At 40.7% G+C, this 12,813-nt stretch overlaps 1 protein-coding gene across 1 annotated transcript in view; it reads right to left on the reverse strand.

Moving 5' to 3' along the window:
- The window catches only part of LOC117511876 (cryptochrome-1-like), a 58,237-nt gene that overhangs the window by 38,870 nt on the left and 6,554 nt on the right, over positions 1–12,813 (reverse strand). Inside the window, exon 2 of the mRNA XM_034171791.1 lies at positions 6,022–6,185. Within this exon, the coding sequence (XP_034027682.1) occupies positions 6,022–6,179 (158 nt within the window). The 5' untranslated portion in view covers positions 6,180–6,185. The remainder of the gene's footprint in view (positions 1–6,021; positions 6,186–12,813) is intronic.

Raw genomic sequence — 12,813 nt, forward strand, 5'->3', positions numbered from 1 at the left:
TTAAAAAATAATCCCACCTGATTAACTTAGCGTGATGTACTCGTCATGATGCATAATTTCTGAAAGTTTCAGCAGTCTACTGTTAATAATAAAACTTTGGCCTCACTTTGACTACAGTACCGTTTACCCACTTTTTGCATGCTACCAGTGGCCCTTTTTCTGTTTTGCATATTTTGTTTGATACCTATGAGAACAATATTCAGCTGTCAGTCAACAGATGGCAGCAGTTATCTACTGTGCCCTCTGCCAATCAGCAGCGAACACTGCTCGACCTCCCAGCATTCACTGTGGCAGCAGCCATATTGGCTGGAAGCATGTATTCTGCTGTTACTCTTTTTCCACCCAGTTTTCGTCAGCACTTGGTACAAAGGCCTGGTAAATAATCATTTATGTGATAATTTCTTATTTTGCTACTTAAATAAAGGTCTGTTTGTTTAATCAAATCAACAAGAAAAAAGCAATTAATTTATAAATTATTTTCCAAAATGCCAGTTCTGAGATACCTGTTCAAATGTCTGTCCAATATGTTAACCATTTTTGGATCATATTTATGGCTTTTATGAAAAACAAAAAAACCGTAAAGTTTAGTAAATACGTTCTCCTTCTATTAATGTCATTATACTGTTGAAAAATGTGAAAACTACAGTTATTTTGTAAATAATGCACAGGCAAGTGAGGCTAAATGTATATGTCCATTACGTCAACAAAATTGAGACAATTGCCTTCGGACTGATATTCAAGCATCTGTTTTGTAAAAAATATAGTACTCCTCACATATTTTACAAGAAATCTGGATCATACTTATGAATGTTTATTTGTTAGAAAAGCAGAGTTGGTAACAGTACACGTTTTTTATTTAACATGCCAACAAAAATGGTTTGGAGAGCAAAATTTATTATTAAAAGGTGTATTTTTAAAGAACTTTGGCACAATGATACATGCATACTCTTAATCCATTTCATCAAAAAACAGCTTTTTTGTAAAACAACTTAGTTTAAAAAAAGAAAAATACTTGATACCACTAATAATCGTATTTATTTTTACTTTCAAAAGTAGTAAAAAGAAAAAGTAGTAGTAGTAAAAAACAAAACAACAACAACAAAAAAACCCTACTTGGTTTATACAAGGTCTGTTAGAAAAGTATCGGACCTTTTTATTTTTTGCAAAAACCTGATGGATTTGAATCACGTGTGCTTGCATGAGCAAACCTTGAACCTTCGTGTGCATGTGTGAACTTTTTCCACACCTGTCGATTGTGTCATTTCCTGGTAAGCAGCCTTTGTGTGGGACGTGTGTTGCGCTTGGCGGATTTTCATTTCAAGGAAAAAGACGAACGACTGGAGCAGCGCCGCATCAAATTTTGCCAGAAACTGGGCGACAGCCAGGTGGAAACCATTCGGATGATTCAGACGGCTTTCGGTGACGATCCTATGGGTATCACACAGATTAAGGAGCGGTACAACCGGTTTAAAGATGTCCGCACAACGGTGGAGAGCGAGCCACGCTCCGGTCGGCCATCAACATGTTGAAATGACCAGATCATTTCCAAAGTGAATGCTGTGGTGATGCGGGACCGTTGTGTGACTATCCCAGAAATTGCGGAAGAGGTGGACATCAGCACTTTTTCAGCACATTCCACTGTGACAGAAGATTTGGCCATGAAAAGAGTGGCGGTGAAATTCATGCTGGTGCTAACGGCGGAGCAAAAGGTCCTCCGTGTTGAAGTCTCACAGGACATGCTGTGACATGCCCCCCTCTTCCACAATTTCTCGGATAGTCACACGACTGAAAAGTCACCGAAAGCCGTCTGAATCACCCGAATGGTTTCTGCCTGGCTGTCGCCCAGTTTCTGGCAAAATTTGATGCGGCGCTGCTCCAGTCATTCCGTCTTTTTCCTTGAAATGAAAATCCGCAGAGCACACTACACGTCCTCACACAAAGGCTGCTTACCAGGAAATGATGCAATCGACAGGCGTGAAAAAGTTCACGCATGCGCATGAAGGTTCAAGGTTTGCTCATGCAAGCACACGTGATTCAAATCCATCAGGTTTTTGCAAAAAATAAAAAGGTCCGATACTTTTCTAACAGACCTCGTATTATCGAATATGTTTGAAACTGGTCTTTCATGTATATAATTGGTATTTCCAGGTCACTGAAGCAGCTCAGTCACCATGTGTGACTCAGAAGATGTCATTCCTCTTGCACCACTGGCTAAAAAAGAGAAGCATTTTAATATTCGTTTTGATTTATAAAATGTATACATTTCTGAAATCTACAAGAACAGCAGCTTTCATTGAAATATTACACTTGTGTCTGCTGTAATTTTAATTTTTAAGTCCTCAGGGGCCAAATTTTGGAGTGTTCATCATGCTTTCACTAAGAAATGAAGCTTCTAACCACATCTGGAGAAAGACAAAGTACCCACTGAGCAAAATGGGGGGGAAAGAAAACAAAAAACTTATTTCGGAACATGCATGCTAGGTATAACTGCAGAGCCCTAATGTTAAAGTTAAAAATGTGTTCTGTATGAGGTCTTTTTGCAATTATCATTCAGCCTTTCACAAGTGTAAAATCCAAAAGAATGTACTTTATAAAATAGTTGATACAAAAACATGTAGATGAAGGATTACACACTTTATTAAGCCAATACGCTGTGTGACGAAGTCCCTTCAGCTTCTCCCTTGTTTATCTCTCGGGGTCGCCACAGCAAATCCTAGGTGGATCTGCATGCTGAATTGGCACAAGTTTTACACCGGATGCCCTTGCTGACAACTTCACATTACATGGGCAACCCTGCCCAGTAAGTAAATATGCTAGATTCTGCTAAAAATGTTAACATCTGTTGATCACTACTGAAAATATATTCTGATGGGGGGGAAACTAAAAAGTTATGCTCTCATGTGCAACAGAAACAATACCACAGTACTTATATGTAATGCACAATTACAATAATGTACTACATTACTGTAATATTACCGCAGGTAGTAATCGCTGATGGTGCGGCAGTTTGTGAGTACACACGTCATCATATTTTACTACAGACAGTGTGCAGCAACTGCCAGCATCCTTGTGGCCAACATGCAAATAGTTTGCGGTTTACCAATTTATTTTTACATTTACAAAACTCTGGTCTAACCTTGTAGCCGTTATGATTTTATTGTGATGTAGACAGATACCTGTGAGACGCAACTTGTACTTATTTACAAGGTGTTCACCACAAGACCAACGGGCTTTTTGTTGGATGTGTAGTAGTATAAAATGTCACTTTGAACTCTGGTGATGTGATCATGATATTCATAGTTTTCCAAACTTTTATATTTTGAATAATAAAACCAAACAAACAAAACATTCATAATTGTTTTCCTAATACGCACATGCCTGAAGGACACAAATAAAAAGTGTCTGTGTGCTTCTGTGATAATAAATGTATTATTTACAAAATGATTGTTTTGTCTTAATTTAACATTGTCATATCAACTTGCAGATAAGGAGCAGACCCGAAGTGCTGACTCTGATAGCTGCACATTCACTGGACGACACCATTGTGACCCAGATAAATTCACCAAATACTGCAGTTTTTAAAATGGAATCAAAACACAAGAGCCCGAGCAATATATTTGCTGGCTGTGATACTGGCCAATATGACACTTTTGCGAACATATTGGTATCAGCATTATTTTCGCCAATATCAAAACTTTTGTTTTACTGGATAAACAATGCAAAGAAAGAAATCACTTTGCTTATTAGAAATGGTGTCATTATGCAGCTTGTCCAGCAGAGGGTAGTCCAATTACATTGTTTACAATGCTGTCAAACATGGCTGGCACACCATCACCCCTTGGTCACATTAGGAATCATTACCATTTGTTATGTGCACATAATACACAGATATATTGTTGTTGGAAAATTTTTACTCCCTAATATTGGTACAAGACACCTCCTCAGATGAACACAGCTGCAGAGGTCAATGTTTCTAAGGACTGTTTGAAGGACCGTCTCCAATTGTGCCTTCAGGGTTCATCCACAAACTTCTGTTGAATGCAGTGAGGCACATCTCACAAGTATCGTCATAAAAAGCTTAAAAAGGACATTACTGCACACCCAACATCTCTTGCTACCAGAGGAGGTGATGTGGTTAAAGCGTTGGGCTTGAGACCAGATGATCCTCAGTTCAAATCCCAGCCTTACAGGAAAATCACTAAGGGCCCTTGGGCAAGGTCCTTAATCCCAGTGTGTAATGGGCGCCTTGCATGGCAGCAGCCTGACATCGGGGTGAATGTGAGGCATTGATGCGTAAAGCGCTTTGAGCATCTGATGCGGATGGAAAAGCGCAATATAAATGCAGTCCATTTACCATTTACTACAAAGACTGCTGGGATATTTCAGAAACTGATCCTTCCTCATGACTGGCATTACATTGGCTGCACCAAGAGGTGAGAGCTGCCGGTTTATTCTTGACTTCAGGGTTTCACTGTGCAGCTAAAGAGAGGGAGCATGAACACTTGGATTCTGATGGAATGCACAAAAATGCAGAATAGCATTTATTTCACAAGTGACCTACAAACACATTCTGCAATCTGATGCACCGAGCAGACGTGCGTCACTGGTGTGCATTTACTGCTCGGAAGTAAAAGGTCCATGGCACCGTCACAAGATCACTTTTCATCTTTAGAGTCCAGATCAGTGGGGTTGCTGACTCCCATACAGCGGTTCCTGCGCCACGACTACAAAAAGCACATCAGCGTGAACGTGGGTCGTGAAGCATTGAATGTTAGGGTGACACAGAGGATCTTCCCCAGCTGAGCACACAGCAGTGTGCAAACACCATCACAGCTGTTCTTGCAGCTCTGAAATTCTAATAATCTGCTTCTGTAAATTGAGACAAAGATTAAACTCCTGCTGAAAAAGTGTTCAAGCAATCGCCAAACCCAAACCGCTTCATTCCAATGTACATCAATAGATCTGAGAAGACCAAAGGAGGAGGGAAAACCAGACCAAGGCTCAGGAAAGGAAAGGACTGAAGGTCATGTAATGATCAAACACACCTGCTCCTAATTTCTACCAATGATGTGATGATATACAATCTATTAGCTATTGTCTGGCTGAGCAAAGCTAAATGAGATAATCAGATTTTGTCATGGAAAGAGGAGCGGAGGAATTCGCCACGGAGCCGCTAATGGCGCGGGACAAAAACACCTCCGTGTTGGTCTCACAGGACATGTTGTAACATGCTCAGCTCTTGCACCATTCGGAAGATTCAGATGGCTTTCGGTGGCTTTTCAGTCGTGTGACTATCCAAGAAATTGTGGACGAGCTGGACATGCCACAACATGTCCTGTGAGGCTTCATCAGGGCATTGCTTTTTGTGCCGCGCCATTAGCGGCTCCGTCCCGATGCACCAATTCCTCCGCACCTCTTTTCATGACAAAAACTCCTGTAACAGTGGAATGTGCCGAAAAAGTGGTATGTCCACCTCTTCTGCCATTTCTGTAGTAGTCAGATGACATCCCGGATCAACACAGTGTTCAGTTTGGAAATGATCTGGTCATTTCAGCCTGTCGATCGCCGCTTGGCGCGCCCTCCACCATTGTGCGCCGTCTTTAAACCGGTTGTAACACTCCTTAATCTGTGTGATCCCCATAGAATCGTCCCTCAAAGCCGTCTGAATCTTCTGAATGGTTTCCACCTGGCTGTCTCTCACAGTTTCTGGAAAAATTTGATGCAGCAAAGCTCCAAATCGTTTAGACATTTTCCTCACAATAAAAATCCGACGAGGGGGCTGGACCACTGCTCACTCAAAACGTGCTCACAGGCGAATGACGCAACCGACAGGCATGAAAAAACTCACGCATGCACACGAAGGTTCAAGCTTGGCTGATGCAAACGCACATGATTCAAATCCATATAATTTTTCAAAAAATAAAAAGGTCGGATAGTTTTCTAACAGACCTCATATCAGACGATTTGATACAAATGTTAAAAGATTTACCATCATCACTGACAGTCACTGTTAACACTTACCTCCACCTGTTGACCCCGACATTGGACGAGCCTGCAAACCACGGGTCCAGGAAGTAAACACAACGCACCGTTCCTGCGCCACGAACTGCCTCTCGCAGAGCAGGGTTGTCATGCAGACGGAGACCCTTCCGGAACCAGTGGATGGAATTGTGGGCCATGTTATTCTGAAAGGAGGGAGAGAAAAATCTGTGAACTGTGCAGGGTTCACTGGCAGTGACAGTGGAAATAACACAGCTGCGCCTTTTCTTCAAGTTTAATAGACATTTGGTTTGAACTAGATGGATTTCACAGTGCTGAACATCTCACCACAGGAGGGAAAATTGTTGGTACAGTCCCAACAGTGTGGGAGGTCAGGAACAGAACAAGCCAAAAACGGTGGACAAACAGTTTTCTAGTTTCTATTATCAGCCACAGAATGTTTCAGTATTTGGCTTTGACAAACTCTCACAGAACAGTAACATTCAACTACTGAGCTACAATGAGCTTTTCTGAATAACTGATAAATTAATTGGTCCAGATGCTGTATCAAATTATTTTGTCCAACCTTTTACAACAGGGGCATCGGCTGTCCGCAGGTTAACGACATTGTTTTGTGGCGTACCTTATAATTTATTACTGAATCGCCACAGGAAAAACACCTCTGTTGGAAGCCTTAAGGACAAGTTGGAACATGTCCTGCTGTTAAACAATTTCTCATATACTCACTCCACTGAAAGCCATCAAAAGCCGCCTGGATTTTACAAATGGTTATCAACACGGAGGTGTTTTTCCTGTGCCGCCGCACCACGTTTTTCATTAAAAAAAATCTCCTTTAACAGTGGAATATCCGGATAAAATGTTGAAACCGACTTCTTCTGAAACTTCCCTGTTCTCTCACGACGTCCTGGATCAATAGAGCCTGAAATGTGGAGGTTTTCAGCTTGAACAGACTGACGACGGCAGCTGAGAGCGCTGAGCGACGTCTCGCACCATGGGAAGTCCTTAAAGCGACAGAATCACCTCAAAATCTCTCATCAGCCGTTAAAATTTTCACTGAAAACCAGCTTAATTTTTCGAACCGTGTCCACTTCGATGTGTCTCACAGGTTTAGAAAAAATTTTGTTCAAACAACGCGCCAGTCTCTCAGCAACTTCTCAGACAAAGGAATTCCGATGAGGGGCTGGACGACTCCTCCCACAAGGAGTGCTCACAGGCGAATGATGTCACCGACAGGCGTGGAAAAACTCACGCATGCGCACGAGGGTTCAAGCATGTCTGACGTAAAAACATATGAATGAAATCCATATAGTTTTTGAAAAAAATAAAAAGGACCTATACTTTATTGACAGCCCTCGTATTCCCAGTTATACAGCTTCATGATGAAGTGGTATAGAGGAGGATTTTCTTAAAAAGAAGACCTGAATATTCAGCTACAGCCCTCGTGGGGTCCAAGGGCAATGCCCCAGCGGGGGTTGAGGGGGCAGGGCCCCCTGATGCTATATGGTTTTATATTTCTAAAACTTAATTGGCAAGCCTTTTTTAAACTCATTTTTAGTGGTTTTAGATGCATTGAAGAGTTTTTATGTCATCTTGACTCCCCCCCCCCAACATTTTTGAGTAGGATTGCATGACTTAAAAAAAAGAAACTGTTTGTCTTGTCTGTTTGTCTAATTGTCTTGTTTGAACAAGAGAACAAGAACTGAACCTGGTCGCTATTCACACAAATGATCATGGGGTCATTTGCAAACAGTAAACAGTTCCAATTAAAACGACTTCATGTGAAAATGAGTGAAGCCTCACTCCCTCCTCTCTCTCTCCCCCCATCTCACCATTTTCCTGCTTCGACAAGAGCAAACTTGGAAATTTTTGGAAACACGAAGCCTTTCAACTGTAACTGTAAACGAACAGTGAATTTCTGAATGTTTCATCAGCTACGTGCACATTAGGAACTCTGGATTAATACTGAAGGATTTTGATGGAGTTTTTTTTCCCCATTCAGCGGTTAGAAACTCTGTTTAGTTGTGCTCTGCTGCGGTCTGAGCTGCTGTTTCATAGCCTTGCACAATGCTGAAGCCGTTGACTGGTGTTGATCTCTGCTGTTTGTGGCTGATTTGATACGAAGACAACGAGAAATGTATTTATTTCTTTAATTATTTGTTTAAAATTGGAAAATAAAGCAAAACTACATCTATATGAGCTTGAAACACGATTGAATTGGTACACTTTCAGCAACAACTGAGTTAATTTTTCAGAAAATTCGTGCTTGGCGGCACAGCCGATTTGAACCCGAGAGCCGGGCGTAAATTTGCCACCCACCATAGCTAGAACCCTGCTCCTCAACTACAGAAGAGACGTCTCTTAAACCACTCGGCCTCAGTTCAGAAACCTCCTCCTCCCCGCAGCAAACAGAGCAGAGACCAAGCAGCACTTGAGAGGTTTCACAGACGTGGCCCCTGTCTGGTATTGGAAAACTTCGCAGGCTGTATCCAAAAACTCCGATATGTGAATTACATTGATATCAGAAGCTGATACTGATATTGGATCGGACCCATCCTTAATCTGGGGTGGTGTTAATTATCTCTGATGCAGACATCCTTTTAAAACTGGAGCTCAGATAAGAAGCACTTCATCAAAACTTCCCTTCTTAAAACAGAAGGTTGACCTGTAGAATCACACCCTCAGAGAGTTGTGGAAACTGTATATTTAATGTATCACAATGCCTGTGCCCTGCAAGGGGAAAAGAGGCTCTTCTCAAATATACGAATGTAAACAGGACAAAACACGGAGCCGAACTTCAGAATAAGTAATGAACCAGAAGCTGTTCCACTGAAGCAAAACAATATGTGATGTAAAATTTGGAAATTATGTGTTCTAGTCCATCCTCGGGAGCTTTGATTTTATTTTATTTTTTTTACTGTGTTCATATGACGTGCACTGTGCCCGGTGTTCTCCTACTCAGCATGAGGCACGCCGGGAATATCAGACACGATTTCTTGAAGAGTTTTTTTTTTGCAACAAAAACCTAATCATTTTTGGGCAATTTGTGAAAGCTCTGATTCAGTAGGAACAGGTTGTAATTATTGGTAAGTGCTAATTTTCATAAACCTGTCATCCTAAAGATGCGTCAAATGCTGCCACCTTTGCAGAAGACTCCACCTGCTGCCTAAAGCAGTTTTGGCACAGATCGGACAATCCTGACATGTAATTATGTAAATCAAACCATCTGCAGCACATGGCGCCCGGCAGACTTTGGTTTGCACCCTGAGGTGCCTCATGCTTCCTCAGATATTTTACTATGCGTCCCTTCATGATACTCGTGTGATAATCGATCGCCTCATTAGTGTGGCCTAGTTCTGACTGGTCAGCAGCCTATCATGTTGATCATTTCAGGGGGTGACCCAGTGTGCATTCATACTGGACTTGTCTGCAGTCTGGATGTTATCAGATTCTCAAAACACATATGCCAAAAAAATGTGTCAGTGAGTCACAGCTGTGACCTGAATTCTTGCCAGACAAAAAGTGTGGAAGACAGAGGACGTATGGTGCATAGCAGGTGTTTATCACTTATGTGGTCCAACATGGAAAACAACAGAAACAGGAAAACAGCCAAACAAATAGAGCAGTTTGAGTAAACTAGAAGGGCTCTAAACCAAAATGCTGTCTCTCATAAATGTTACAAACTGATATTTAAATTTTCAGTCGCCGTTCTCTATCCAGGCCAGGTCTGGGAACACATGATTTGATGCACCCATCACATTATGTGGTGACCCTCTGGTCAACACTTTCACCTTCATTTAAATGGCTGGCATGTGCTTTGCCAAAACTGATCACCAATCAGCAACTTACACTTTTTGTCTCGGAAAAGCGCTCTGCAATTTGTTCTTTTTTGAGGGTTGCACAACCACAGAGAATGCTTTAAGGTGAAAATATTTTCAAAAAATTGTTGTGTTGTCTGCCCCGGAGCAAAATATATTATGCAAGGAAAACCATTTTTGCTGTTTCTCTCTGAGTCGCAGCTTTCAACAGAAGGTGTCAGACGTCAGAATCTGACATCTACTCCACAGATTCTGACTTCTGTAAACATATACTTGGACATCAGGTATTTGTTTATGAAACACACTCAGTTAGCACAATCTGCTGGTTTTGTTAAAATAGTTTTCAAGATCCGTTAAAACTCCTCCTGAATAAATCTTGTCCATGCCAGACACCTGTGCTGCTAAATCCAAAAGTGTCATTTTAAGAAAAGCACAAAAGTTCTGATTCTAACCTTGATTTACATGGTGTTTGCCAGACACCAGTAGCACCCTCACAGTACCTGTGTGCAGGCTGGCCAGAAAATTACTGAGGATCCCACAAAGTCTCATACTCAAGTCTAGCTGGGGATGGATATTGTTCTAATTTGTGGCAGATCATGATTAAAAACACAACCTTCTCGCAAGATTTTGAGAAAAAATTTCAATTAAATTAAAATAAATTCATTTTAAATTTCACCTAAGCCAAAGCCCATCTTTCCACAAAACAACTGAATTGAATTTATTAGGCACATATATGCTTAACAAAAATACCTCGTACACAAACAAACAAAACTCAAAGTAGTTAAAAGAAAAAAATGTACATGGTGCCCAAAAGGTGTAGGCAGAAGCAACGCTTATCAACGCCTACACCTAGGGCTGTCACAATTATTACAATATTCGTCAATCGCGATTATTTTTCATATTCGCGATTACCGTGAATTATTTATTTTATCCACAAAGCATAAAACGACTCAGAATCTGACGTCATTGTGCTGCAGCCTCGCTCTCGTCTTAAGGCGGGACAATAACAAGGAGGCTGACGGCCGATTAAAACAGTGCCGTCTTCTTCAAAAGCCATCTAAAATGCGGAGCTGTCAGTGTGTGTGTCTGTGCCTGTGTGTGCGCGCGGAGTTAACAGGCTGCAGACTGCGAGGGAGGGGGTGGATGAGGGAGATTCCTGAATGCAGGTGCGACACGTTCAGTGCGCAGCGAGAGCGGAGCAGAGAGAGGATCTTAACCCGAGTGAACATGTTAACAAAACGAAAACGTGGAGCTGCCTTTACTTCTCTCTGAACTTTCTCTAAAGGTGTGATTCTGCCGTTACCATCCTGTTCACACCATGTGCGCGTCGTATGCTGCATTTATGAGATCATGAGATGAAATAAACGGTCAAATATCTTTAAAAACATATTTAAAAAATGAGAATATATGAATGAACTGAGCCACAAAAAAAAAAAAACCCTGACATGGAGAAGCTGTGGTGATGTTCAGATGCACAGATCACAAAAAGCAGGTGAGAACTCTGAACTTTAACAGCTGTTACTTTCCAAAGGTAATTATTTGTTCAATATGGGCTTAATGCAGTGTTTAAACACAAAACGTGACTGATAAGGAGAAACAATTTCAGAAATGCAACAGAACCACAACTCAGAAAAAGTTGGGACTGTATGTAAAATGAAGAAAAAAATAAAAATGTTGCACCATTCCCAGTTTCTCCACTCACAGAAGCCAAACGTTCTTCCAGAGTTGTGTAATTATACTACAATAGTAGAATATAAAGAAGGGGAAAAAAAGAAAAAAAATAGACAATATATTCGTCAATCACAATTATTTGTCTGAATTAATCGTCTCCAGAAATTCCTAATCGTGACAGCCCTACCTGCACCCCTCCGTACAGTCAAATTAAACCAGGCTATGTGCCTGATCATGAATGATCATTTCCAAACAAAATGTGAAGTGATGTCACATATTTCCCAAACAGCTCCTATTAAGTGCTAGTTACCACCATACATTTTCAGTTGTAAGGACTCAAGTGTAGTAGATTCTTCATACAACACAAACTCATCATGTTTCATCAGATACATATCCAGAGAACACCATATCTTTATATAAATATCTGAACCGGTTAATATTTGGACATCGTTTGAGTTCCTCGGGTAGATTATTCCATTTTTTGGGGCCACAAATGGAGACACCGAAGCATTTCCTGGTCGTCTGAGCACCCACAATTCTGAAATGATACAAACCCCTTAAATTTTATATTCCTTCTCTTGGCGCAAAAAAAGCTTGAATTCTAAATGGCAATTGCTTATTTTTCACTTTGTACATCAATTGAACAGTCTTGAATGTTATCACATCATAGAGTTTTAATATTTTCGATTTAATAAACAATGGGTTGGTATGATCACGATACCCTGCATTATGGATTGTTCTTAATGCTCTTTTTTGAAGGATGAATAATGGCTGCACTGTAGTTTTATAGTTATTGCCCCAAACTTCAGCACAGTAAGTCAGGTAAGGTGCAATCAATGTGGAATAGAGAGTGTGTAGTGATTTGCCATCAAGACTGTGCTTAGCCTTATTTATAACTGCAATACTTTTTGATACTTTCTTTTGAATATGAGCTTTCCAGTTGATTCTTTCATCGATATTCATACCTAACAACTTGTTCTCTTTGACACATTCTATGTTTACCCCTTCTATATTTAACTGAATTTGTGCATCTTTATTTAGGATTTCCAAATAACATTATTTTAGTTTTGGACGAATTTAATGAGTTTGTTAATATCAAACCAACTCTTCAACTTTGTCATTTCTGTTCCTAAATCAGATAATTGTTGCAAATTATCTCCTGAACAAAACAGGTTTGCATCATCTGCAAAGAGAACTGCTCTGAACACATCTGAAACTCTACATAAATTGTTAATGTACAAATAAATAACTTTGGTCCCAACACAGAATCCTGGGGGACCCCCACAAATGATGTCCAGATGCAAAGAACAGCAGTCCCGGAGTTTAA

Source organism: Thalassophryne amazonica, chromosome 6 (assembly GCF_902500255.1).
Source record: "Thalassophryne amazonica chromosome 6, fThaAma1.1, whole genome shotgun sequence".
Taxonomy (NCBI): Eukaryota; Metazoa; Chordata; class Actinopteri; order Batrachoidiformes; family Batrachoididae; genus Thalassophryne; species Thalassophryne amazonica.